Consider the following 23,857-nt stretch of genomic DNA (forward strand, 5'->3'; position numbering starts at 1 on the left):
GTGGCTCATTCAAATGAATGGGAAGTAAAAATCTGAACGCTACAAAGTCGTCCAGCTGCATCCGATCTTGGTGATTAGATTATATTCTGGTTTTCATGGCGGTCAAGAGCTGAATAACGCCCATGTTGAACACTGCTTTAGTTTTGATTCGTCATTTTCTTTGCGTAGAGATTACCCACAAGTCACCACACCAGACCTGAAATTAATTTGGGCAATTCAGACAAATCGATGGGGGGGGGAAGGGACATTTTTCCCTGTTGCAGCCCCTGATGAAAAAGCTTGCCTAGGGCCACTTTAAAAAATATGGGTTTCTCTAGTGAGCCCACTGCTCTGGGGTCACGTCCTCTACTGTCTTTCTACTTTCGCACTTTCTAAATAAACTCTAAAGGTGAATGAGAAAGGTCATTCTACAGCAAAAAAAGTAAATTACAGCATGTGACCACAAAGTATCAAAGGGCAGATTTTACTTTAATAAAAGGCAAATGTCAGCCAAATGTATTGGAGAACCGATATATCAGTCTAAAACCTCCTACAATGAAGTGTGGCGTTAGAAGTGACGCTCCGCCGCCCTCTAGCGGTCCGTTCGCGCGTCGCACCGCACCGCACCGCACCGCGCCGCACCGCACTGCGCCGTTTCCACGCAGCAGCGACGCGGCAGAGGCAGACCGGCCCGCTGTTCCGGACACGTGACGGCGCGGTGGGCGTGTCCGGGCCGCTGATGTAAACACAAAATACGTCTCATCCCTGTCGGATCAGAGTCACAGCGGACCGAATCGGCGAGATTAACCCCAATATCTCGGGCCCGGAAAAGCGATACGTTTCCCATCGGTGTGTACTATGCGTTAAGCGCGCGGACGGGGCCGACGGCATGGACTTCTACATCAATCTGAAGGTGAATTTCAGGGGAAATGCCAAGAATTTCCTCCTGTCGGGATCCGAGACCAAGAGCTGGGAGTCGATGGAGGCCATGGTAAGCAGAGGATCAGCCGGACCAAACCAAACCAAACCAAACCGGGCCGGGCTCGTGTTAAATCAGCACCGAGCCTCCTCAGACACGAGCAGTCAGTAGAGTCGGTACCAATAACCCGATCACTCATCGATTTCATAGTCGGGATCAATCGTGATTTGTGACATTGGGTGTCACATCGGCGAGTGTTGTGTTAACCCTTTAGGGGAAACAGCTCGAGTCAGCCTGTAATAACATGTAGAGGCATGCTGCACACATATCACATATTAAATATAAACAGATTACAGTCCTGCAGTAACACCGCGACAAGAGATAGAAATGGCATTAATAACTGTACACACGCTATTGGGACGCACACACACACACACACACACACACACACACACATACAGTGATTTGTTGTCAGGGAAACTGTACATCAGCTGTACATTTGCCTTATTCTAGGTTATACGTCATTCTAAATTAGATATCCAGCATTTGACATTTTGACATCTGCTCTGACCGGCTGTTTACTGGCGTGAAAATAAAACTCACCATCTATTATCATTGAAATTATTAATCTATTATCTGTCTTACAAAACATTGTAAGTTACATTTAGAAGTCAGCATCTGCGTTCCACATACAGTGAACAGCAGGTAATTACCGTTTTCAGGAATATACAGAATAATCCTGTAATAGATAGGCCTACTATAAGTTCCTATAGGAATATCACAGAAATACCATACGAGATCAAAACAGATACTGTAAAGTATTATAAGGATGCTATAAAATCACTATTGAGTACCACAGACAGAGTTTTAGTCTCTATATGAATGATACAGGAATATTATAGTGATATCTCTTATAGGGATTTCTGAATTGTAGCCCAGAGTGCTTCACATAATAATAAATTAAAATGGAGTTAAACATAACAAGCAGTAAAATAGTTGATGCAAAATAAAAGAATGAAACAGATTATTAAGGCTATAATGAGGGGAAAAAGTAGGAGTATGAATGTAAAATCTCACATCTACATAGAATAACCTTATTTAAAAGCCAGATTAAATAGTTTTTAGCAGGTTTTTTTTTTAGTTTTTTTTAACTTTTGCTTGAAAATACCATCAGAGCTCATCGTTCTGAGATCTTGTGGGAAGGTTTCTTGTGTTACACCTTATAGGAACCTATAATAAAACAGCATAAATCTGCAGGGACATAAAATGATAAACAATCTTTCAGTGTGTGAAGTTTTTTTGGCCTTTTAGTACTTCGTAGAGGGGGAAAAGGACTTTAAAATCGACTCTTAAAAGACACAGGTAGCGTGTAGTGTTGCCAGTACTGGAGAAATGTGTCCTCTTCTCTTAGTTTTTGTTAGTTTTGTTTAATTAATTAGAAAGTGCAGCTGCAGTGATGTGAACAGCCACTTCGGGCCTCAGGAGCCGGTTTTTCCTCCTGCAGCTGAGGGTTTGGGCCGTGACAGCTGGATTTATTACAGTTTTCAGTGAATAGAGAGTTTCTTCCTCTAATGGTCATTGGGCCGATAGACTTAAAGAACAGTTCACCCCCAAAATGAAACTGGATCTGCTCAGCCCCGTGTCAGTGGAAACTCTATGGCTGCAACTAATGATTATTTTCATTGTTGATTAATCTGTTGAATCTGTTTTCTCGATTAATCGATTAGTTGTTTGGTCTATAAAACGTCAGAAAATGGTGAAAAATGTGGATCAGTGTTTCCCAAAGCCCAAGATGACGTCCTCAAATGTCTTGTTTTGTCCACAACCCAAAGATATTCAGTTTACTGTCATAGAGGAGGAAAGAAACCAGAAAATATTCACATTTAAGAGCTGGAATCAGAGAATTTTGACTTATTTTTCTTCAAAAATTACTCAAACCGATTAATCGATTATCAAAATAGCTGGCGATTAATTTAATAGTTGACAACTAATTGATTAATCGATTAACAGTTGCAGCTCTAAATGGGAGCATCTTTTTACAGCTGTAAAAGAAAGCAGAAGATCGTTCAGTTTCTCCAAAAAGCTCCAGCAGCGTGATGCCAGTGTTTTGGGGCCAAACACTTGTACTGATAATGAAGTGATTATTATTAGCTGTGGTGGGCGGCTCAGTGGTTCACAGCAGGAAGGTTGTGGGTTCGAATCCCGGTCCCCACAGTCCAAAGACGTGCAGGTCAGGTGAACTGGTGTGTGTGTGAGTGTGAGTTTTTAATCTGTGTTAACCATGGATGGTGTTAACCCTGTGATGGACTGGCGACCCCTCCGGGGTGTTTCTCTGCCTTCCTACCCAATGCATGCTGGGATAGGCCTCAGCCCTCCTGTGCAACCCTGAACAGGAAGAAGCGCGTATGGGAAACGAATGAAAGAAAGAAAGAAAGTCAGAGTCTCAGTGTGTGTTGTGGCGGAGGAGGTGAAGAGGTTGGGCCAGCGTCGGTGAGTCCAGATTCTCTGTTAGTTTAGGAGACACTTTGGATTTTTGCTGTTGAGTCAGTCAGTCAATATTTTGCAAAAACTGTGTTTCAGTGAGTGGGGATGAGACTCTCCTCAGCTGCTGCTCCACATTTTAGCTTTAGCATCTTTTAAAATCCCTTCTCAAGGCCCACTTGTAGAGGAAAGCATTCTTATTTTGTTCTTTTATGTCCCATTTTTTTGTCCCATCGGAATCCTGTCTGTGTCCTTATATATAATTTTATTTTATCTTTGTATCTATCTATCTATCTATCTATCTATCTATCTATCTATCTATCTATCTATCTATCTTTTGTATCCCAGTTGGCATATCCTTATTTTACTTAATTTTATTTAATTTTTTCATCTGAAAAGTCGAATCTAGAGCGATTTACCAAGTGCCAGAGGAGAGTAAACTCAGATTCTCAGATCCCCAACATTACAAGCACCCAGTTGTAAGGAGCGTGATGACAGCAGGTGGAACAGACATTAGTATAATATATAAGTGTAATATTGAATGTAAGATGAAGATGTGAGGGCCGGGCAGGAGTGAGTCACTCTGCAGGCAGCCGGACAGACCGAGCCGAGCGACCTGCTGCTGAGGCTGCTGAGGGGGGGGGGGGGGTCAGTCATTCACAACATCCAGTCATAACACTGATACTAGGCTTCGTTAGCTTTGTTTCCACAGAGAGAGAGAGAGAGAGAGAGAGAGAGAGAGAGAGAGAGAGAGAGAGAGAGAGAGAGAGAGAGACAGAGAGAGAGACAGAGAGAGAGACAGAGAGAGAGACAGAGAGAGAGACAGAGAGAGAGACAGAGTTGAACATGGCAGTGACAGCAGGTTTGACTTTTAGTTAAATAGATGTTTTTTTAAATAGATGTTACAGTATTGTCAAAACTACACCAATATTTAGTCAACAGAGAGAGAGAGACAGAGAGAGAGAGACGGACGGAGAGAGAGACAGAGAGAGAGACAGAGAGAGAGAGAGAGAGACAGAGAGAGAGACAGAGACAGAGAGAGAGAGAGACGGACAGAGAGAGAGAGAGAGAGACGGAGAGAGAGACAGAGACAGAGAAAGAGACAGAGAGAGACAGAGAGAGAGAGAGATGGACAGAGAGAGAGACAGAGAGACAGACACAGAGGGAGAGAGAGAGAGAGAGAGAGACGCAGAGGCAGAGAGAGAGAGAGAGACAGAGAGAGAGGGACAGAGAGACAGAGAGAGAGAGAGAGAGAGAGAGAGAGAGAGAGAGAGTTAGTTGGTGGTGACTTGGCCAAAGAGCTGCACAACAACAGGAATTCTCAGCCTGTAAGAGACAGATAACAAAGTGGCACATCCAGGTTTACTGCCAGGGGTCAGAGGTCAAAACACACTACCCTACTTTCACCGTCTGTTTTCTTTCTCCCTTTCTTTCTTTCTTTCGCTCTTTCTGTCTTTTGCTCTGTCTTTTGCTTGCTCTTTTTTCTTTCTTTTTCATGCTTTCTTTTGCTCTTTCTTTTGCTTTCTCACACTCTTTCGCTCTTTTGCATGCAAAATATATTTTATGTTTTCATCGTATCTGCTTTACTAAACACAATTTGACTTTGTGTTCCTTAACAATGAATTTGCTGTTCTCCTTTTTCTCACGCTGCTCATTTATAGTTTCACAACTTTCATTTGGAAATAGGCGATAGGTGTTGACAGCTTTGTTCATTTATTTTGGTCTTTAAATTGGTCTTAAAGTAATAATCAGCATTTTTTTCCATAGAAGTAAATGTAATAGATGAATCACTATTGAATAATACCATAAAATAGTGATTCGGCCTTTATTCAGTTCATGAAAGCTTTTACATTTGCTGCTCTGAACACAGGAAGTGATGCGTTTCATGTTTACAGAAGCAACAACAGTGATTTGTTTGCGGTAAATAGAAGAAGGTAGAAGAAATACAAGCAGCCACAGTCTACACTGAGTATCTTTATTATTACATTATGCAGGGCCAGAGGCTGTAGTGACCGCTGATCAGCAGAGGCAGCATTAAGAAGGTTTCAAAATAATTAAATCTGTAGATAGATGAGTTTGCTCAGGTTGTGGCTGCAGATAATGTAACCGCTTCCTCTACCACACCACATCATCACAGTGAGACGCTCAGTGTTATAAAGATCAGCCGGTCTGTGGAACCAACATGGCCGCCGCTGAAAACCGCGAGGGCAAAAGTCCAGAAAGCTTTTTCTTTTCTTTTTTTTTTTTTAAAAATGGGTGGCGTTTGAAAGCAGCCAGTGTGAGGAAGCTGAAGCACGGAGTCAGACCCGCTGAGACGCTCTGGATTTATGTCCCGACTCTCTGGAGAGGAAACCTTCATTTCTCTGAGTGCTGCTGAGTCACAGCTGTCACACATCAGCTGAGAGAGAGAGAGAGGGAGGGAGAGAGGGAGAGGGGGAGAGAGAGAGAGGGAGGGAGAGGGAGAGAGAGAGAGAGATAGAGAGAGAGGGAGTGTCTAAGCTAGATTTCTATCCGGCTGTCCAGCTAATTTTATGCAAGCTTTTGAAATGGCGCAAAAAATAAAAAACGCAATTTAAGCATGTTTCCATCAGCTGGGTTGAAGCAAAAAAAACACCAAAAAAAAATGGATCACCTGAATGTAAAACAAGCACAGATCCTGTATTGATCCGGTTAAATAATTCCACTGAGGTCACTTAAATGCCACAGGTGATAACGTTACCTGCCGTTAAGGTCTGCAGGACAGAAGAAGGTGTGGATGTCTGTAAATTGACGATGAAGAGTGCGGCTCTGTGTGAGATCCAATATGGCGTTCATTATGACTGTCAGTAGCCCATAGGAGAGAGGCCATCTCAGTCAAAGACGCCATCTAGAGGCCATCTCACTAAGCAACATCTCACTAAGCGTTACCTGACTGACTGACTGACTGCCTGACTGACTGCCTGACTGACTAACTAACTTACTGACTGACTGCCTGACTGGAAAAACACATTCATAAAAATAGCAAGAGTCTTTCAAGACCTGCTTAGTGTTGTTGTGCCTCTTTAGTTTCATCTGCACTTGTTGATGTTCTAATGCACCAACTCATCACCAGACAGCCGTGTCAGAGACTTGAACATGGCGGTGACAGCAGGTTTCACGTTTAGTTAAACAGATATTTTACAGAAACATTTCAAAGCCAACTTTTGTTGTACAATGAAATTGAACCAGTCATGTCAAGCCTACACCGTTATTTAGTCAACAAAGGCGTTTCCATCACAGCTTATCATATAATTCCTTTATTGACAAAAAACTTGTCTGCTTCAAGTGAGCGTAAAAACTTTTTTGCAATATTTAGTATTTATACTAAATATTATTATATATTATATTATATTATATTCATTATTTATTGAATTTTGAGAGAGAGAGAGAGAGAGATACAAGTGGGATGGTGGTGTCCCGGTGTTTAGTGTCATCTTTCATGTTTCATGTTTTTGATGAATTACAGTTTTTTTTTACTTAGATACACACACGTACGCACTCACACATACTGTATATACACAGAGAGAGAGAGAGAGGGAGAGAGACTGAGCCCTCTCTTTCTCTATCCCCTGGCAACCGAATGAAACACTCATCGGCATCATCAAACTCCCACACACACACACACACACACTGAGTCACTGAGTTCATCCTCATTGAAATGACTGTTATGTCTGAAATTCTGACTGCTTTATTTGTCTCCCCTTGCGATCCAACTCTCTCTCTCTCTCTCTCTCTCTCTCTTTCTCACCCTTATAGTAGAACTGACCCATTGTGTGTGTGTGTGTGTGTGTGTGTGTGTGTGTGTGTGTGTCTGCAGGTGAAGCGTTCGTTCGGCCTGTGTAACCTCCAGCTCACCTATTTTGACGAGGAGAACGAGGAGGTGAGAGACCCAACAGCCGCTGTCGTCCTAAAACTAAAACACATGGAGCGTTTTCACAGCTCATTAATTATCCACGCATGACTTTGACTCACTTGAGCATCCCCATGTCTGCTGTCCGCTGTCTGAAGACTTGTCCGTTTACATCGCTCCAAAACACGTCCTGCTCACATGAAGCCGCTAATTAACTGCTCGAAATAAACAGCATTTTGTTCGGTTTCAGTGTTTTGTGTTAAAGTCCCCATGAGATGAACTCCCATTACTTTCACTCCCTGGAAAACAGACTATCTTTACTGGTGACCCCACGCCGCATTCAAGTGCTGTCGGATTTACGGTCTGAGCAAATTTCCGACCGGGAAGTGCCACATGAACGCCTCATCATGTCGGATGATCAAGTCGGAGAAATCGGGATCGTAGATGCAGCAGGAATTGTAATCGTAATCGCTCTTTCCAACATGGCTGAACAGAGCGCAGAGTCCTACGTGAACGGAAAAAAAATAATACTATAAAGCTGGAAAAAAAAACACAAGTACAAATTTAAAAGACATGGATATTCCTTGATAAATATAGTGCTGCAGCATTTAATTTCCTGTGCTTTTTACATTCATAATCTCCTGAAATAGCCAAAGATTTCCTGCTAGCTCGATTGCTAACATTAGTCTAGAAGGCTAACTGTGTAAACAGTTTCTCCAATTTTCTGACCATAAAACACGTGAACTTGAACTACTGGGACGGCCGAGTTGTGAGTTGTATTCCCGACTCAGAGAAAAGTACGACCCGACATCACATGAATGCAGCGTCTTGATGCACCAGGAGGTGGAAATATAGATTCCAACCAATAAAACATCTCCGATTTTTCAACAGTCCCGCACTTCCCATCAAATAAAACTGCATTTCTCTCCTTGACTGATCTCCCATTGGTTTACACTTTTAAATGATCCCCGCTCCGACATCCTGTTTCAACAGGAAATGCATCAAATCAAGGAAGTAAAGATGGCGTTTCATGGGGTCTTTATTATTATTATTATTCCTGAAACTGTGTCACCAAAGCAATTCACAAAATCAAACTGCTGCCAGATGCCAACAGATGATGTAATCTGCTGTCTTCCCCTTTGTCCTCACAGGTGTCCATCAACAGCCAAGGTCAGTGAGCAGAAACACAACAAGCTAAACAAAGCAAATTAATGAATATATAGAATGTATTGCTTGAATTTAGAATTAACTGCATATTAATCTCATGTTAAAAGTGACTGTTTCTGCTTTCATTCCAGCGGAGTATGAAGAGGCGTTGAAGGTAGGTTTGAATTTCACAAACCCTCCACACTCACATAGTTATAGAAAAGGAATAAGTATATCTCTTGATGTATTAGAGGTCCCCACAATGGCAATTTTGGGACTTTCTGTTCATACTGCAAGTCATTAACAATGTGACTCTATGCAAAACTCATTTTTTTTAATTAGTTTGCCTTTACTGCCCCTAGGTTTTACTTGTATTATTCATTTTATTTTATTTTTTGTATTTTCAATTTATGCTTATGGTTGCAGACAATGATTATCTAGCCGGTTGATGACTGTGCTATGATTGTCTTGGTCCTATTTGTCTTGTCTCTCCGTTCCACATGCAAAGTAAGTTTCACACGAAAAATGAAGGAATTTGAATTTGAATTGAATTTGAATGTATTCATATTCTCGTTCGTTGGTTTTGGTGAGATCAAGAATGTCTTCTACCAGAAGGAAGACCTGATCAAGACCTGATCAAGACCTGCAGCAGCACATAAAGTTACAGACAGAACAGCTGAAATGTGTTGAATGAAGTTTGACTCCAGTGGATTCTGTTGCTGCTGCTCAGATCTATTGAATAGATGCCAACGTGAAACTGAAGCATTTCAGTGTGTGGTTGAATACTTTTTCTGACTGTATTGTTCCTGCGCAGACCGGCAGCTGAGAAGAGCACTACAGCCTATCAGATATATTCAATATTAATCCAACTGTGTCCTTTGCCTTCACTTGAAATTGCCCCTCTGTGGGCAATTTGCAGTGACTTTGAAGCGTCCTTCTTAGGAGCCATTTGTTTTCAGTCAGTTGGGGAAGTTGGGTAAGCAGCATCAGGTGAGACTAACCCGCCGACTCGTTGTGTTTCCCAGAGTGCAGCGCGGCAGGGGAACCGCCTGCACATGAACGTGTACGAGACTCGGGGCCAGCCGGCGCGGGTCCCCGCCGCCAAGGCCAGCGGGGCGGAGCCAAAGAGAGGCTTCAGGCCCCCGCAGCACTGCCCCGCCCTCGCCCAGGTGGTCAGCCGCAAGATCCAGGCGGCCGTCCCCGAGCAGGGCCTGGTGAGCCGCCGCCACACGGGGGTTCAGATTGTTTTTTAGGCACATTCTTGGGACTATGGATCGGTCTGTGTTGCGATCTTTTCAAAATTTCACTGACCGACCCAAGAGGGTGCTACATCATTTGATTGTTTGTCCCTGTCCCAAGGTGATCATGAAGGAACTGAAGGGGACCAAAGAAGAAGACAAGACTCCTCCTGCCTGGTTCACCTCCTATATGGAGAAGGTAAGGCTTCATGGAGATGATGATGTCAGTTTCAGCAAAAGTTAGATCTTCTCCCAGAGGAACTGAACAGATTTATATGCTGTGAATTAGGGCTGAACAATTAATCGAAATTTTATCAAAATCGCAATATGGCCTACTGCAATTTTCAATTCGCAGGATGCGCAATATTTGTTAAAGGTGAAATGTGTCAAAATACCATTTTAAATTAAATATTGTGCTGCAGAGATGTCCTGGCCTACAAATCATATTCTACAGACTTAAGAAAACATCTTTGTTTGGTACAGAACCTCGCAAAAATCACACCATAATCATTTTAATACGTTTTTCAATGAAAATGAGAATAATAATGTAAGAATTATAATTCCCTCTAATATTGCAAATCATCGCAGTATGATATATCAGTCAAAATAATCGCAATTAGATATTTTTTCAAAATTGTTCAGCCCTACTGTGAATTGATGTCAAGAGTGCCACTGTAAACCTACTTTAAAAAATAATCTGCAACATTTTCAAATAAGTAAATGTCTGTTCTGCTGCTCTCTATCACTGACTGATAAAACACAACAGTGATTCAACCTATATCCAGTTGATGAAAGCTTCTCCATTGTCTCTTTCCTGGGAAAATCAACAGAAGAAGAAGAACTGGGTAGTTAGCATGAGCAGCGATAGCCACCAGACAGAGAAAGAGAAACTCAAACTGCAGCAACAGAAATCCAAGCCCCGCCCACATTGTTTGATTGACAGGCGATCTGTGGGCAGTGCAGAGCAGAAACACCACAGTGATGAGGCTGAGGGACAAAGATGGAGACTAAATACAATAAAAAAAAGAGGCTCTTGTGGATTACAGCTGTAAGTGCTTAATCTGAGTTTTACATGGATTCATCTGTTCTGATGTTAAAATCTTTTCTCCTGTTTCTTCTTCATCTTCCTGCTCTTCGTCTCTCCCCACCTTCTCCCCCTCTCCTTTCTCCCTCTCCTCTTCCTCCTCTCCATCGCTCCTCTTTCCACCTCTCCTCCTATCTCCCTCACCCCTCCCTCCCTCCCCTCCCTCCCCTCCCTCCCCTCCCTCCAGTTTAAGGACCAGGTTGTGCGGGAGGCGGTGGAGAAGATCTGCCGGGAGTTCTCCGGCCAGTGCTGCATCCACAAGCCCCTGGGAGGAGGAGGAGGGGGGGGAGGGGGAGGAGGGGGAGGCAGGGGGGAGGGAGGAGGAGGAGCGGAGGCCCAGCAGGTCCCTGAGGTGTCCTCCTCCACCCTGCCCGGAGCGCCCTCCTCCTCCTCCTCCACCCCGCCCTGCTCCTCCTGCAGGGGGCAGACCACCGGAGGAGGGTACCAGTGCAGGTATGAGGTGTTGGAGCTTCTTCTTCTCTTTCTTCTTCTTCTTCTTCTTCTTCTTCTTCTTTTTCTTCTTCTTCTTCTTTTTCTTCTTCTTCTTCTTCTTCTTCTTCTTCTCTTTCTACTTCTTCTCTTTCTTCTTCTTCTTCTTCTCTTTCTACTTCTTCTCTTTCTTCTGCTTCCTCTTCTTCTTCTTCTCTTTCTATTTCTCTTTCTTCTCTTTCTTCTCTTTATTTTTCTTCTTTTTCTTCTCTTTCTTCTCTTTCTTCTTTTCTTTTTCTTCTCTGTCTTCTCTTCTTCTTTCTTCTCTGCTCTTTCTTCTTCTCTTTCTTTGTCTTCTCTTTCTTCTCTTTTCTTTTTCTTCTGTCTTCTCCTGCATGCTAGATGCTAATAAATTGCAACCAAAAACACAAAACTTAAAATATCCTGTCACACTAGAGAGTCACACTTTCTAAAAAAAACATTGTAAATTTGGCCTCACATTGGGGGAAACCCTAGTGTGCATTTTGAGAGACTGCAAAGAAAGGATGGGCGGAAGAAAAGATGCAGATAAGAGGAGGGAGGAGCATGAGAAGCAATTGTTTGTACATTGCTGATTTGTTTTCCTGGTGTCTGAAAGCCAAGGATAGGAGTTAGTTTCTGTTTAGCAGAACTGCAGCCGCTCTTTCTCTTTCTCTTTTTCCTGTATAAAGACGATAGATAGGCTCTGAGTCGCACAGTCACTGACCGTCCTCAGCCTCTGTGTGTGTGTGTGTGTGTTCAGTGTCCGGTCCAGGTAGGTTTCTGCATATTTTGCAGTTTTAGGGGCTTCTGCAGTTCTCTGGAGTGTGTGTTTTGCAAAGATACTAGATGGATGCTTACCTTGGACTATCATTCATATCACCAGTTTCTCTGTTTTTTGTGTGTTTACTTTTCCTGAAGTATGTTTAAACTATGTAAACCCAAACTGATTTATTTATCCTAGACTTTTACTGGCTATTCAGTATATGTTCAGTATACTCTTTTGTCGCATTTTATGTATGACACCTGAACTTTGTTATTGTGTAGATTTTTTTAGTTGGTCAATAACTCTCTCTTTCTCTCTCATTCCTTTCCTCCCTTTCTCCATCCCCTCACCCTCCCTGCATCTTTCTCCCTCCTTCCCTTCCTCTCTCCCCCCTCTCTCTCTTCTCTCTCTCCTCAGTGTCTGTACATCCTGTACTCTGTGCGAGCCCTGCAGTTTCTCTCATGATCCCAGTCACAACCTGGTGAGGGCCAGGACTCCTCTGTCCATCCCCGAACACGGATCACCTGCCCCGGACCACAGCAGGTAGGAACTACTTTACTACTGCTTTCATATCTTTGTGCTTTACCATGATATTTGACAAAAGACAGGGCATCTCATTTCTTACCAGAGAATGAATCATCTGTGTATTGTTGTTGAACTTTGTCCCGGTTGTGTTTCCTGTTAACAAACTATAGAGCTGTTAGTGTATTCATCCTGTAATCCAGCATGATGTACACCCAAAGTACTACTACTACTACTATTGTTACTACTACTACTACTACTACTACTGCTGTTACTACTACTACTACTACTACTACTGTTACTACTACTACTACTACTACTACTGTTACTACTACTACTACTACTACTACTGTTACTACTACTACTACTACTACTACTACTACTGCTGTTACTACTACTACTACTACTTCTACTACTACTAATAATAATATTAGTAAACTTTATTTATATCACACCTTCCAAATCATTGTTACAAAGTGCTTAACAAAAAATAAAAACATAGTGTAAAAATACACAGAAAATAGTAGCGATAAAAACACAATTAGAGAAACAAAAGCAATGAAGTAAAAATAGATCAACAGCAAAACAAAGAATAGAAAATACTTGCTGCTTCTTACTGATGTTGATAAATCATTTCCGCATTCATTTTGAGACATTAGTATTAAACAGACAAGACCATTGGCAAGAAGAACAGGAATTATGGGAATTGTGGTCTTAATTTTGGGACACAAACTATCAGTACCAATGAGATAGAGGCTACCAATCATTTCGACGATGGTCTCATTTGTTTACAGCAATCATATCAAGGTATACTGGTAAGCATAAGCTTTATAAACACTTGGCTAAGTGTCATGTGTGATGCTCTGATGAAGATTTATGCTGAAATGCAGTAGCTAAAGCACTGATCTTGGCCATTAATAAAATAAAGGTGTAATTGAGGTGAAGTCTTGCCCTAATTTTTGAACCAGCTTTTTGGACTGCTGCCATTTCCTTGTTCTTCGTGGATTTGTTGGAAGCCATGAATCTTCTGTCTTCGATCACAGCAGATCAAAAATCTCTTATTATCTCTTATTTAGATAGTTTGAGCCATCTGACTCAATGCTGTATAACAGATATATTGTATATAATGTATTTTCTTGCTTGTGATCTAGTTGTAAAGAGGATATTTTGTTCATTTCCGTGTATCATTTGAGTATGTGCATGGTCTCCCTCTGTGTCTTCATCTTCATCTTCATCTTCATCTCTTGCCCTCTCCAGGTTCTACAGGCGGGGGGACCGTAGTTTCCGGAAGGCGGAGAAGCAGCGGCTGAAAGCGGAGAAGCGGCAGCTGAAGGCCGAGGTCAAGGAGATCAGGAAGCAGCTGAGGATGGAGAGGCGGGGCATACAGTGGAGCTCCTCCCACCGGGACGGAAGCTCCTCCCCCGTCCTGCTGCAGCCCCGCGCCACCCAGCACAACAGCCCCGAGTAGGTTACTGGGGAAACCGGAGGAAACTAGTCGCACGCTTCAGTGATCCCAGCATGCTTTTTATACGTGTGAAGAAAGTGAGAGAAGAAAATGGGTCACCAATGTTTTGTCTCACAGTCCCTCCATCAGTATTAGAGAGTGGAATTTAAAGAGTAACTAAACCCCAAAGACAAATCTGTGTAAAGCCTGACATCTACTGGTAAAAAGCATGCTACTTTGGTGCCAGGTGATGATGTCACCTTCTATAGAGTACAACAGGTCAGCCAATAGCAGATGGCAATTTCAGTAGCATGCTTTTTACCATTAGATGTCAGGCTTTACACAGGTTTGGGTTTGGGGTTTAGTTCCTCTTTAAGTTAAGTTTTACGTGGTTCTGTGGCTCAATATAACACTGCTCAGGTTAGGAGTCACCCATGATACAAATGTACGGTATGTGCTAATGGTACTGTGAGGTTTAGAGAGAAAAAAGTAGCACTTCCAAAAATAAAAGTAGTATAGCAGAGTACTCACTTTTCACTTCTACTTTTCACGTTCATCAAAGCATACTGTGAGGTGTTTTGGATAAAAACACCCACTGAATGATCTAAGTCATGCTATCTTATGTTCGTATTCAAATGTAAGCTGAGCTGTTGTAGGCAAATTAGATTTAGTCAGCTAGAAGGAGCAACGGATGATCTGGCAAACAGCTGACTCAGAAGTTTTGTGTTGCATTGAGTTTCACATTTGCATTTACGTTACAACATCTTGGAGAATAACTTGCAGGGTTTGCTGCAGTAGTAATGCAGGATAGATGCAGTATGGGGGGGCTTCTGTGATATCTACCACTGTGTACAGCACTAATGATAATAACAACACAGATGCAGACAGAGGCACTGAGCTCTCTCTTGCTCCTCTCCCAGGCGTCCGAAGCGCCCCTGTCCCCTCGTGGTTCCGGCGATGACGGCTGTGTTTCTGGATGAAAACCTTCCCGACGGAACCCGCCTCCGACCCGGGACCAAGTTTATAAAGTACTGGAAGATGAGGAACACTGGAACCATCAGCTGGAGCGCTGACACTAAGGTAAAGCTCTCTGCTGTATCCTGCTCTGCTCTTCTCTATTCTACTGGAATAGAGGATTATAAACTTAATACTCTCACTTTGAAGATGAGTGGAATTGCCAGCTGGAGCGCTTTGAGTGCAATACTCTACTTTCCTCTACTCTGCACTGATCTACTGTACTGTTATGAATAGTAAGGTTTTGTAAGATGAGGAGCACTAGAACTGTTGCACTGACACTGAGATTAGGCCACACTGAGACACTACAGCACACAGATAGGAGCTTTGGTTATACAAACATTTAACATTTAGCAGAGCTGCTCTGGAGACAGAAATGACCTCATTGGTTGAGTTAAACCTCAGTGGGCGGAGACAAAAATCAACAGTTTTTCTGGCTAAGTAAAGTTAGACTGAAGCTCAGTGAAAAAGACAAGAGGTAAGAGAGGAGGAAGCTGATATTATAAAGCCTAGTGCACTACTAACTGAAAAACTGCAATCTAGCCATACTGTTATCTAGGTTAGCTAGTTAGCCTAGCTGACCTTCCAATCCAAACTAGCTGTTTTAGCCTGTAGCTAAGCTAGTCAGCTAGCTGCTTACCTTCCAGCATCATGAATGCCATGGTCATGAATGAATGAAAAATGATTGAAATTTAGGTTGTTGTTTCTTTGTTTATATTTTGACAAAAGTGCCGTCTTTGCTCTGAAAAATTGTGGTTTTGGCTCCGCCCATTGAGACTCAGCCAATAAAATGATTTCTGCCTCAAAATTAGCTGAGAAATGTATAACTGAAACCGCAATCGGCCTACAGTACTCTTTATCATGTCATTGTATGAGTACATGTAATCAAACTCAGTCAGCTGATCATGTGACTGCAACATGGTCTCTCATGACAATGTAACACAACATTCACAACTGTCATTAATGGTAAAGCGTGAATCAGTTTTCATTTGTATCATTATGTTTACTTATTACTAGAACTACAGCTTGTGACCATAATACTTAGCAGTGATAAGTGACCATACTCTGCCTTGTTCTCTTCCTGCAGTTGAAGTTCATGTGGGGAAACCTGGCGGTGGGGTCCGGGGACCGCTGGAGGGAAGTGTCCGTCCCCTTCCTCCAGCCGGGACAGGTCAGATGACAAGACGAGACGAGCTTTCATTTTCTCTTATCTTGGGGGAAAAAAGTCCCTTCTTCTCCCACTCACAGCTCATATTTCTTATTTTCTCTCTCTAGTCCTTCTCTCTTACATGATCATTCCTGGATCACAGGAGTATTGTCAGGGCACTACGGCTCTTAAGGTCCATTCACATCTACAGCGATAACTATAAAGATAACTATAACTATGAAAATATTTAAATCATTCTAAGTACATAGAGTGTGTTTCCACTGCAGCGATAACTACAAAAACATCCAAAACGATAACTGTAACTATATTTTTGGTTCGATCTCAGAGCGATTTTTTTCGGATGCAGAGACAGCGATGACACATTTTCAACCAATCAAATTAAAGTTGTAAGAAAGAAGGGGGCGGAGCATTCTGTAGCTTCGTCTGCTGAGGAACTTCTCACAGACATCGCTGAAGTGTGAATGCTTCAGCAACAAAGTGTGGTTATAGTTTATAGTTATCTTTATAGTTATTGTTCTAGATGTGAATCGGCATTTATCCTTGCACTCTTTACTATTGTTATTGCTTGTAGTGTTGGTCTACAAATTAAACCTTATTCTACTCTTGCATTGATTATAAATTCTTCTGGGTAACAGCATCAGGATGAGCAGAGTTAGAGCAGAAATAGAGCGGTCCAGTTTTGACTTAAAAAACTAAAAAGTGGCTAAAAAGTGATTAAGATTTGAACGGGGTTTCGGTTACAAGCCTGGAAATAAGATCTGGGGTTAAGACTAAGCTTAAGAAAGTTTGGTAACACTTTATAATAACCATCATTAATAAATGGTAAATTGATAGTTAATTAAACTTTAGTTAATAGTTATTTTACTGTTAACAAACAATGAAATGATCATTAATAATGTTTACTAATTATTAGTAATGCTATAATTTATGTTATTTTATCATTAGTTTGTGTAATATAAAATCATTTGTTTATAAATTATATTATTGTTGTATCATAGCTGATAAGAGACGGTAAAAAGGGTAAAAAGCTAAAATAAATAAAATAACATAAATTATAGCATTACTAATAATTAGTAAACATTATTAATGATCATTTCATTGTTTGTTAACAGTAAAATAACTATTAACTAAAGTTTAATTAACTATCAATTTACCATTTATTAATGATGGTTATTATAAAGTGTTACCAAACTTTCTTAAGCTTAGTCTTAACCCCAGATCTTATGTCTATACCAAACCGTCCCTCTGTGTGTGTGTGTGCAGGTGGGCGTGGTGAGCGTGGCGCTGTGTGCGCCCGGCGTGGAGGGCTCCTACACGTCCCACTGGCGCCTGGCCCACGGCGGGGAGCAGTTCGGGCCGAGGGTGTGGTGCAGCATCGTGGTCGACCCTCTGGCCCCGGCCGCCATGATGGCCGACGGGATACTGGTGTCGCCCTGCGTCACGCCGCAGGTAAGAAGAATCCTGTGATGATCAGATAGGGTCACGCTGCGTCTTGCTGCACACAGTAAATAAGTTTAATAAATGCATGGATGTATGTATGAATACGGGAAGGAAGGCAGCAGACAATAAAATAAAATATGTAGGATTACTGTGGCATACTGGTGTCACCCTCAATCACTCAATCACACCACAGATAAATACACTCACATAGATACATAAATACATAACACAAACTGGGCAGAAAGTGGCCATTCTCGGGGGTTAGTGATGGGACGATCTGTTCATCTCACGATACGACTCGATGCGTGATATGTGATTCAGGATTCAATAAAACCACGATACGATGCAAGAAATAAAAGTTCAGTGACAACAAAGTCTGACTATGTAGAATTCTGTTTATTTCTGAGACCCAAATCTTTCTAGCGATGCCATTGGCTCACTAGAATGTAAACAACAATTTAAAAATGTCATTACAAAGTGCAGATAATATAATTTGGATGGAGAGCTTGTGAAACTGTGATGGTCAAGCTGTCTCATTTGTGATTACTACAGGAGAATAACATGGAGCTAATATCACAATTCATTTGTCTGCCCCACGATACGTATTGTCACATTTTTGTATTGCGATATATTGAATTTCGATATATACTGTATATCGTCCCATCCCCGCTCGGAGTGTGTGTGTGACTTTTCTGACAGTATTTTGTTTGATGCTGTTCCCTCTGCAGGGGAAGAACCCAGCGGCTAAGGATGGGAAAGCCTGTGCAGCTTCTAGGGACCAACCTCTGATGTCAGTGGACCAAGAGGAGTACTACATCCCATCTGTTGACCTGCTTACTGCACAGGTAACATGCTGCCATAATATAGAATAGACTATGAACAACTGATAAACTCCTGCACTACTGAAAAATGTTGAGTGAACCTGAAGAAGCAGGAAGAAGAGGCATCTCATGTAAAATAAAATACATTTTTCTAGAGACTCTGAAATACTTAGTTTTATATTATATGTTTAGGAGCACATTCTTGGTGTTTTCAGACTTGCTTGCCCTCTACCTACAAACTGTGTTTTCCTCCCGTGTCACATAGCTTGCAGCACTTATTCATGACCATACTGTGAAATTCAAAATGTGATTTATTTATTGTTTATCTGTCAGGACCTGCTGTCTTTTGAGCTGCTGGACATCAACATTGTGCAGGAGCTGGAGAGCGTCCCAAACAACACTCCTGCTGGTAAGACCGCTCCGAACCGGCACAGCACAAAGACACTTGGCATGAAATACTAGCAGTTGCATAAAAGCAGAGTACAAATACATGAAAGGAACTATATTATATAAAGCCAACTATGGTAAAACTATATAAAAACGAACAAAAACGTGGGATAAAATGACACGACAACATAAAAGACCTTAAAAGCAGTTTTGAACTTCTGATCTTTTCGGTTGATAATGATCTTTTTAATCGCCGAGTCTCCTGCCACCTTTGCCTCCTTGACGGTGAGATTAAGCAGGTTAAATCATCATTAAACCTGCTTGGTGCCTGGTGTCTCTGAAGCGTGACTTCCCAGGCGACTGATTGGTCCGTCCACTGTGGTTTCTATCAGTTTCTATTGAAATGTAGTGTAATGTAGTGCAGTGCTTCTCAACCTTTTTCATATCAAGGACCCTAATTTAGTCCACATTAGGGCCATGGATGCCCATTTGTTGAGATTTTGTCTCTCGGACCCAAATCTGAGAATATTTTTATTGTTTATTTTATTTTGTCCAGAATCCCATGACTATCTGTATTGTAGGTAGAGAAATAACAGAGAAACTATGATCAAAACAATCATATGTCTACATTCTGTAATTGTGTAATGGTGAAAATAATGGTGAAGTTTAACAATTCATCAGTTTACTGTGGACCCCCTGGAACCCCCTCAAGGACCCCTGGTGGTCCCCGGTCCCCACGTTGAGAACCACTGATGTAGTGTATTTTAGTTTCCAGATGTCAACAACATTCAGAACTCTCGGAAGATTCAGGCAACATTTACATACATTTCTCACTCTTAACCACAAATTTTCCAACCATCTTTCCAACCATTGGTTTTGCTACCAAGTGATACTCAGCTGCTTTGATTGCGGCACTGTAACCGAGCAACCACTCACAGCTGATTGCTCGTGTAGAAAAAAGTGATTGCACTTTGTCTCAAATCTCGGTCGAACCACATGTGAAAGACGGTGAATTACAGCTTTGGGAAAGTTCAGACGTGTATCTCTGGAAGCTGCCGTGTGCATTTATTAAAGGGTCTGGAACCTTTTCTGAGAATCCAGTTATTCATTTGTTTTGTCTTCTTGGAACTAACTTTTAGTGAAAGGCAGTAATAGTCAAAACTATGCTGACAGGCTCAATTATATTAGTTGCCTGAAAAAAGGAAATGACTGGTTGCTCTATTGCTCTAACTAGGATCAAAAATGTATCGGGTGCTCTTGGAAAACGGGGAAAAAAGACTGTTACAAACAAAAGGACAATCCAGGCACTCCAAATATAAAAATATAACCACGAGGAAGAAAATATTTAAAAAGCCTTATTGTAGTGGCTAAATCATTAAAAAAGCCAACATGTTTTGACCACTGTAGGTCTTCTTCAGGGCTTTAAACACAGACAACACAGGTGTGGCCTCACCAATATAATAGCAACAGCCAATGGGAGGCAGTCACATGACCCGGATAATAACATGACAGGTGAAACAAATTGAAAATAATGAGAAAAAAAAATATAAATAAAACGAAATAACATGAGATGAGATTACACAGAAATATAACATGTACATCATAAACGGGAAATAGGTACCTGTATATAGGTTTTAAAGGCTGTGAGAAAAAAGGAGAGCCTATACAGAGAAAAATTACAGAAAGCATGTGAAGTCTACATCCTCATTGAGACCAGGATACTGTAACGCATCCAGTCGATGGATCCAAAAAGCTTCCCTTTGGTTAAGTTTCTGTATTCTGTCAACCCCCCCTGACCAAAGGTTTAATGTGCTCAATGCGCATTTTCTTCCTCGTGGTTATATTTTTATATTTAGAGTGCCTGGATTGTCCTTTTATATTAGTTGCCTGTTGGTGTCATTAGCCTTTTTGAATATTCTAGTCTAAAACATTGGGAACTAGGGTTAGAAAAATATGAGTTTTTGAAGGCTGATACTGATCCTGCTATTTTTGGATCAATATTGCAGATAGCTGATGTTTTGTGCCAATATTCAATATCTTTAAATTTGGCCATTTTCCTGCCAAAAAAATCCAAAAATTAGTTTATGGGACACTAAAACTCTCCACTGAAACATGGACAAATGAAAGTGTTTTAGGTGGGTGAGCAGAGTGTAAGAGTAAAAGAGTGAAACCTCCATGACATCAGAGGTGGATGACACTGATTGGCTGATATCCACTTTTCAACAAAAGGCCAATATCGGCTCGATACATCGGAAAATCAATACATCAGTGTAAGCTATTGGTAACTGTAGGGAGCTGATTGATCGACTGACTTGGTTTCAATAGATCCGCTGTCTTCCCTCCATCCAGACATGACTCCCTGCATGTCCCCGCTGCCCCACGAGGCCCACCTGCAGGACAAGAGCAGTCCCTCCTTGGGTCTGATCCAGGAAGAGACCGAGGTCGCCACTAGCATTATGGGTAATGAAGTTTCCCATTCATTCACCTTTTTTTTAAAGAGGAACTAAACCCCAAACTCAAATCTGTGTAAAGCCTGACATCTAATGGTAAAAAGCATGCTGCTGAAATTGCCATCTGCTATTGGCTGATTTTGGGTGTCAGGTGATGTCACCTTCTATAGAGTAATAATAATAATAATAATAATGATAATAATAATAATAATAATAATAATAATACATGACATTTATATAGCACTTTTCTCGGTGCTCAAAGACGCTTTACAAACACAGGATAAAACAAATTTAATAGAGATATATATAAAGATAGAAATAGATGAGAAAAGGACGTATACATAGGGAGGAATGGGGGAGGGGGGAGGAGAAGAAGATTAGAGAATACAGAGTACAACAGGTGGTGACATCACCTGGCACCAAAGATCAGCCAATAGCAAATAGCCATTTCTGTAGCATGTGTTTTACCATTAGATGTCAGGCTTTACACAGATTTGAGTTTTGTTGACGTTTTGTTGTTGGTTTGGTAAATTAAAGAAAAATAACATTTCTGTCAGGGGAAAGAACAACAAATTCTGTGACACAGCAATGGGTAACACATGGGTTTATTCCCTTCTGTCAGATGTGCCCCAGGGGGCGGGGTCCGGAGCGGAAGGGGGCGGAGTCCCGGCCCAGGAGGAAGGGGAGGACGACATCAGCGGGACTCAGTTTGTGTGCGAGACCGTGATTCGCTCCCTGACCCTGGAGGAGGCTCCTGACCACGCCCCCCTCAGAGCGACCCGCCCCGGGACAGGGAAAGGTCAGTCAGCCACGGACCAGGATAAAAGTCTGGAAATAAATGACCTGAATGTAGAGCATTAAAAAGTCTTAAAATGTCTTCAGTACAGTTATTAGAAGTCTTATTTGTTTTCCTCATGTGATGACAGGTGTCTTTACGCTGCATGTCCACTCTTAGATCAATACAGATCAATACATCTGCTTTACTAAACACAGTTGGACTTAATGTCCCTTGACAATTAATTTCCTTTTTCTGCCAATTTATAGTTTCAGAACTTTCATTAGCTGTGTTCAATCAGAAATAGAGTGGTTTTACCAGCTTTGTTTCTGTTTTTTCTGCTGCTGCTCTTCTGGTTTTTTAAACTGATCTTAAATTTAATTCCAGGCAGCACTGAAAAGTTCTTAAAGTCTTCATTTTGGCTTTTTGAAACCTGCAAATACCCTGTATACAAAGTACCAGGGAGTAAAATAACAGATAGAGGTAATAGCTCAGTAAAAAAGAGGAGAAATCCATCCTACTCTCACTTTTTTGTAAGTGTTCTTGAGCTGTTTTTATATGCATGTTACTTGCTGTCTTTCTACTCTGTTTTACATGGAACAAAAGCATTTTGAAAAAATATGATTGGTGATAAGTTCTGGCAAATATTGCTCATGAAATTTGTCTTCAAAAGTTTTTTAGAATAAAAAGTCCACACCCTGAAATATGTTCCCAATGTGTATGAATTTATTAACCCCCATGTTGTGACATTTGGAGCCCCCTGCTCCTCATCACACAGTAAAGTCTAAAGTGTGTGGACTCTACTTTGCCTTCTATGTTTGGATTTTCTTGGATTTGTGTGTGTTTATGTTTTTAACCTTTGTGTAACAAGGTAATCCCACTGCGAATAGCTTTGCTTCAAAATACTCCCGGTTAGGGCTGGGCAATATGGACCAAAAATTATATCTCGGTATTTTTAGGCTGAATGGCGTTACGCTATATATATCTCGGTATTTCCTACGAAGTGGGCTAAATGTTCAGTTGTAAGTAGGGCTGGGCGATATGGACAAAATCAAATATCACGATATTTTTGACCAAATACCTCGATATCGATATTGTGACAATGGTGGGTAAAGGCAAATAATAGAACAGCTAGAACAGTCTGGTAAGTTCAGAAAATTACATCACTTTACTGTAATGCAGCCTTTAAAACCAGGAAAAGACACTTATGCCATATCACGATATTACGATATCTGTCTCATATCACAAAATCGATATAATATCGATATATTGCCCAACCCTACTCCCGGTGGAAAAACTTGAGCATCTAATTAAAATGAGAAATATGAATTGAGAAGTATTCATAACGGCCTTCCTGCTTCCTCCCAGTGGTGCGCCCGGCGGCCCAGGGCGGCTCCGCCTCCTCCTGTGTGAAGAGTAAAGCGGTGAAGACGGAGAAGAGTCCGGAGAGCAGCCCCAGCAGCTCCAGCGCCCCCCTGAAACCTCCCGCCGCCCTGAAGGCGTCTCTCCCCGCTCCGCTCAAAGCCTCCCTGCCGGCCCCTCTGTCCGTGGCCCCGCCCCCGGCCCCGGGACCCGGCCCCAGCTCGGCCCCGCCCCCGCCCCCGCCCTCCGCCCCGCTCTCCGCTCCGCCCCGGGCCTCCACGCTGCAGGAGCACAGGGTCACAGGTGAGGGTGTCTTTCCTGGAAGGTCGCAGGTTCGATGGTGGTTAAGTTCACATGGTAAAAATTCAAAATGAAACAGCTTTGGAAACCGTTCTGACCTGATATGAGAAAGATATTTAGGTCCTGATTTCACCAAACTTGCTCAGGTTTGTTATTGTGTGTCTGGTGCTTTGTTCTGAGTCCTTGTGTTTGTGTTACATCATTCTGTTCTACGATTGATTGTTGATCAGTTAGATCTAGTTAGCC

General features: G+C 41.9%; 1 protein-coding gene across 1 annotated transcript in view; it reads left to right on the top strand.

Annotated features, from left to right (window-relative positions):
* Positions 1–765: 765 nt before the first annotated feature.
* Positions 766–23,857, top strand: part of nbr1b (NBR1 autophagy cargo receptor b) — a 28,631-nt gene continuing 5,539 nt past the window's right edge. The window contains exons 1-17 of the mRNA XM_071531016.1: positions 766–970; positions 7,215–7,277; positions 8,399–8,417; positions 8,546–8,568; positions 9,419–9,607; positions 9,753–9,830; positions 10,903–11,168; positions 12,346–12,471; positions 13,708–13,914; positions 14,815–14,974; positions 15,996–16,079; positions 17,340–17,525; positions 18,245–18,361; positions 18,671–18,746; positions 21,074–21,184; positions 21,797–21,973; positions 23,318–23,614. Coding sequence (XP_071387117.1) covers positions 869–970; positions 7,215–7,277; positions 8,399–8,417; positions 8,546–8,568; positions 9,419–9,607; positions 9,753–9,830; positions 10,903–11,168; positions 12,346–12,471; positions 13,708–13,914; positions 14,815–14,974; positions 15,996–16,079; positions 17,340–17,525; positions 18,245–18,361; positions 18,671–18,746; positions 21,074–21,184; positions 21,797–21,973; positions 23,318–23,614 — 2,281 coding nt within the window. The 5' untranslated portion in view covers positions 766–868. The remainder of the gene's footprint in view (positions 971–7,214; positions 7,278–8,398; positions 8,418–8,545; positions 8,569–9,418; positions 9,608–9,752; positions 9,831–10,902; positions 11,169–12,345; positions 12,472–13,707; positions 13,915–14,814; positions 14,975–15,995; positions 16,080–17,339; positions 17,526–18,244; positions 18,362–18,670; positions 18,747–21,073; positions 21,185–21,796; positions 21,974–23,317; positions 23,615–23,857) is intronic.

The sequence above is a fragment of the Centroberyx affinis genome, unplaced genomic scaffold (assembly GCF_046629955.1).
Source record: "Centroberyx affinis isolate AG114_WGS23_722 - 3 ecotype Tasmania unplaced genomic scaffold, CSIRO-AGI_Caff_v1 ptg002017l_1, whole genome shotgun sequence".
Classification (NCBI taxonomy): Eukaryota; Metazoa; Chordata; class Actinopteri; order Beryciformes; family Berycidae; genus Centroberyx; species Centroberyx affinis.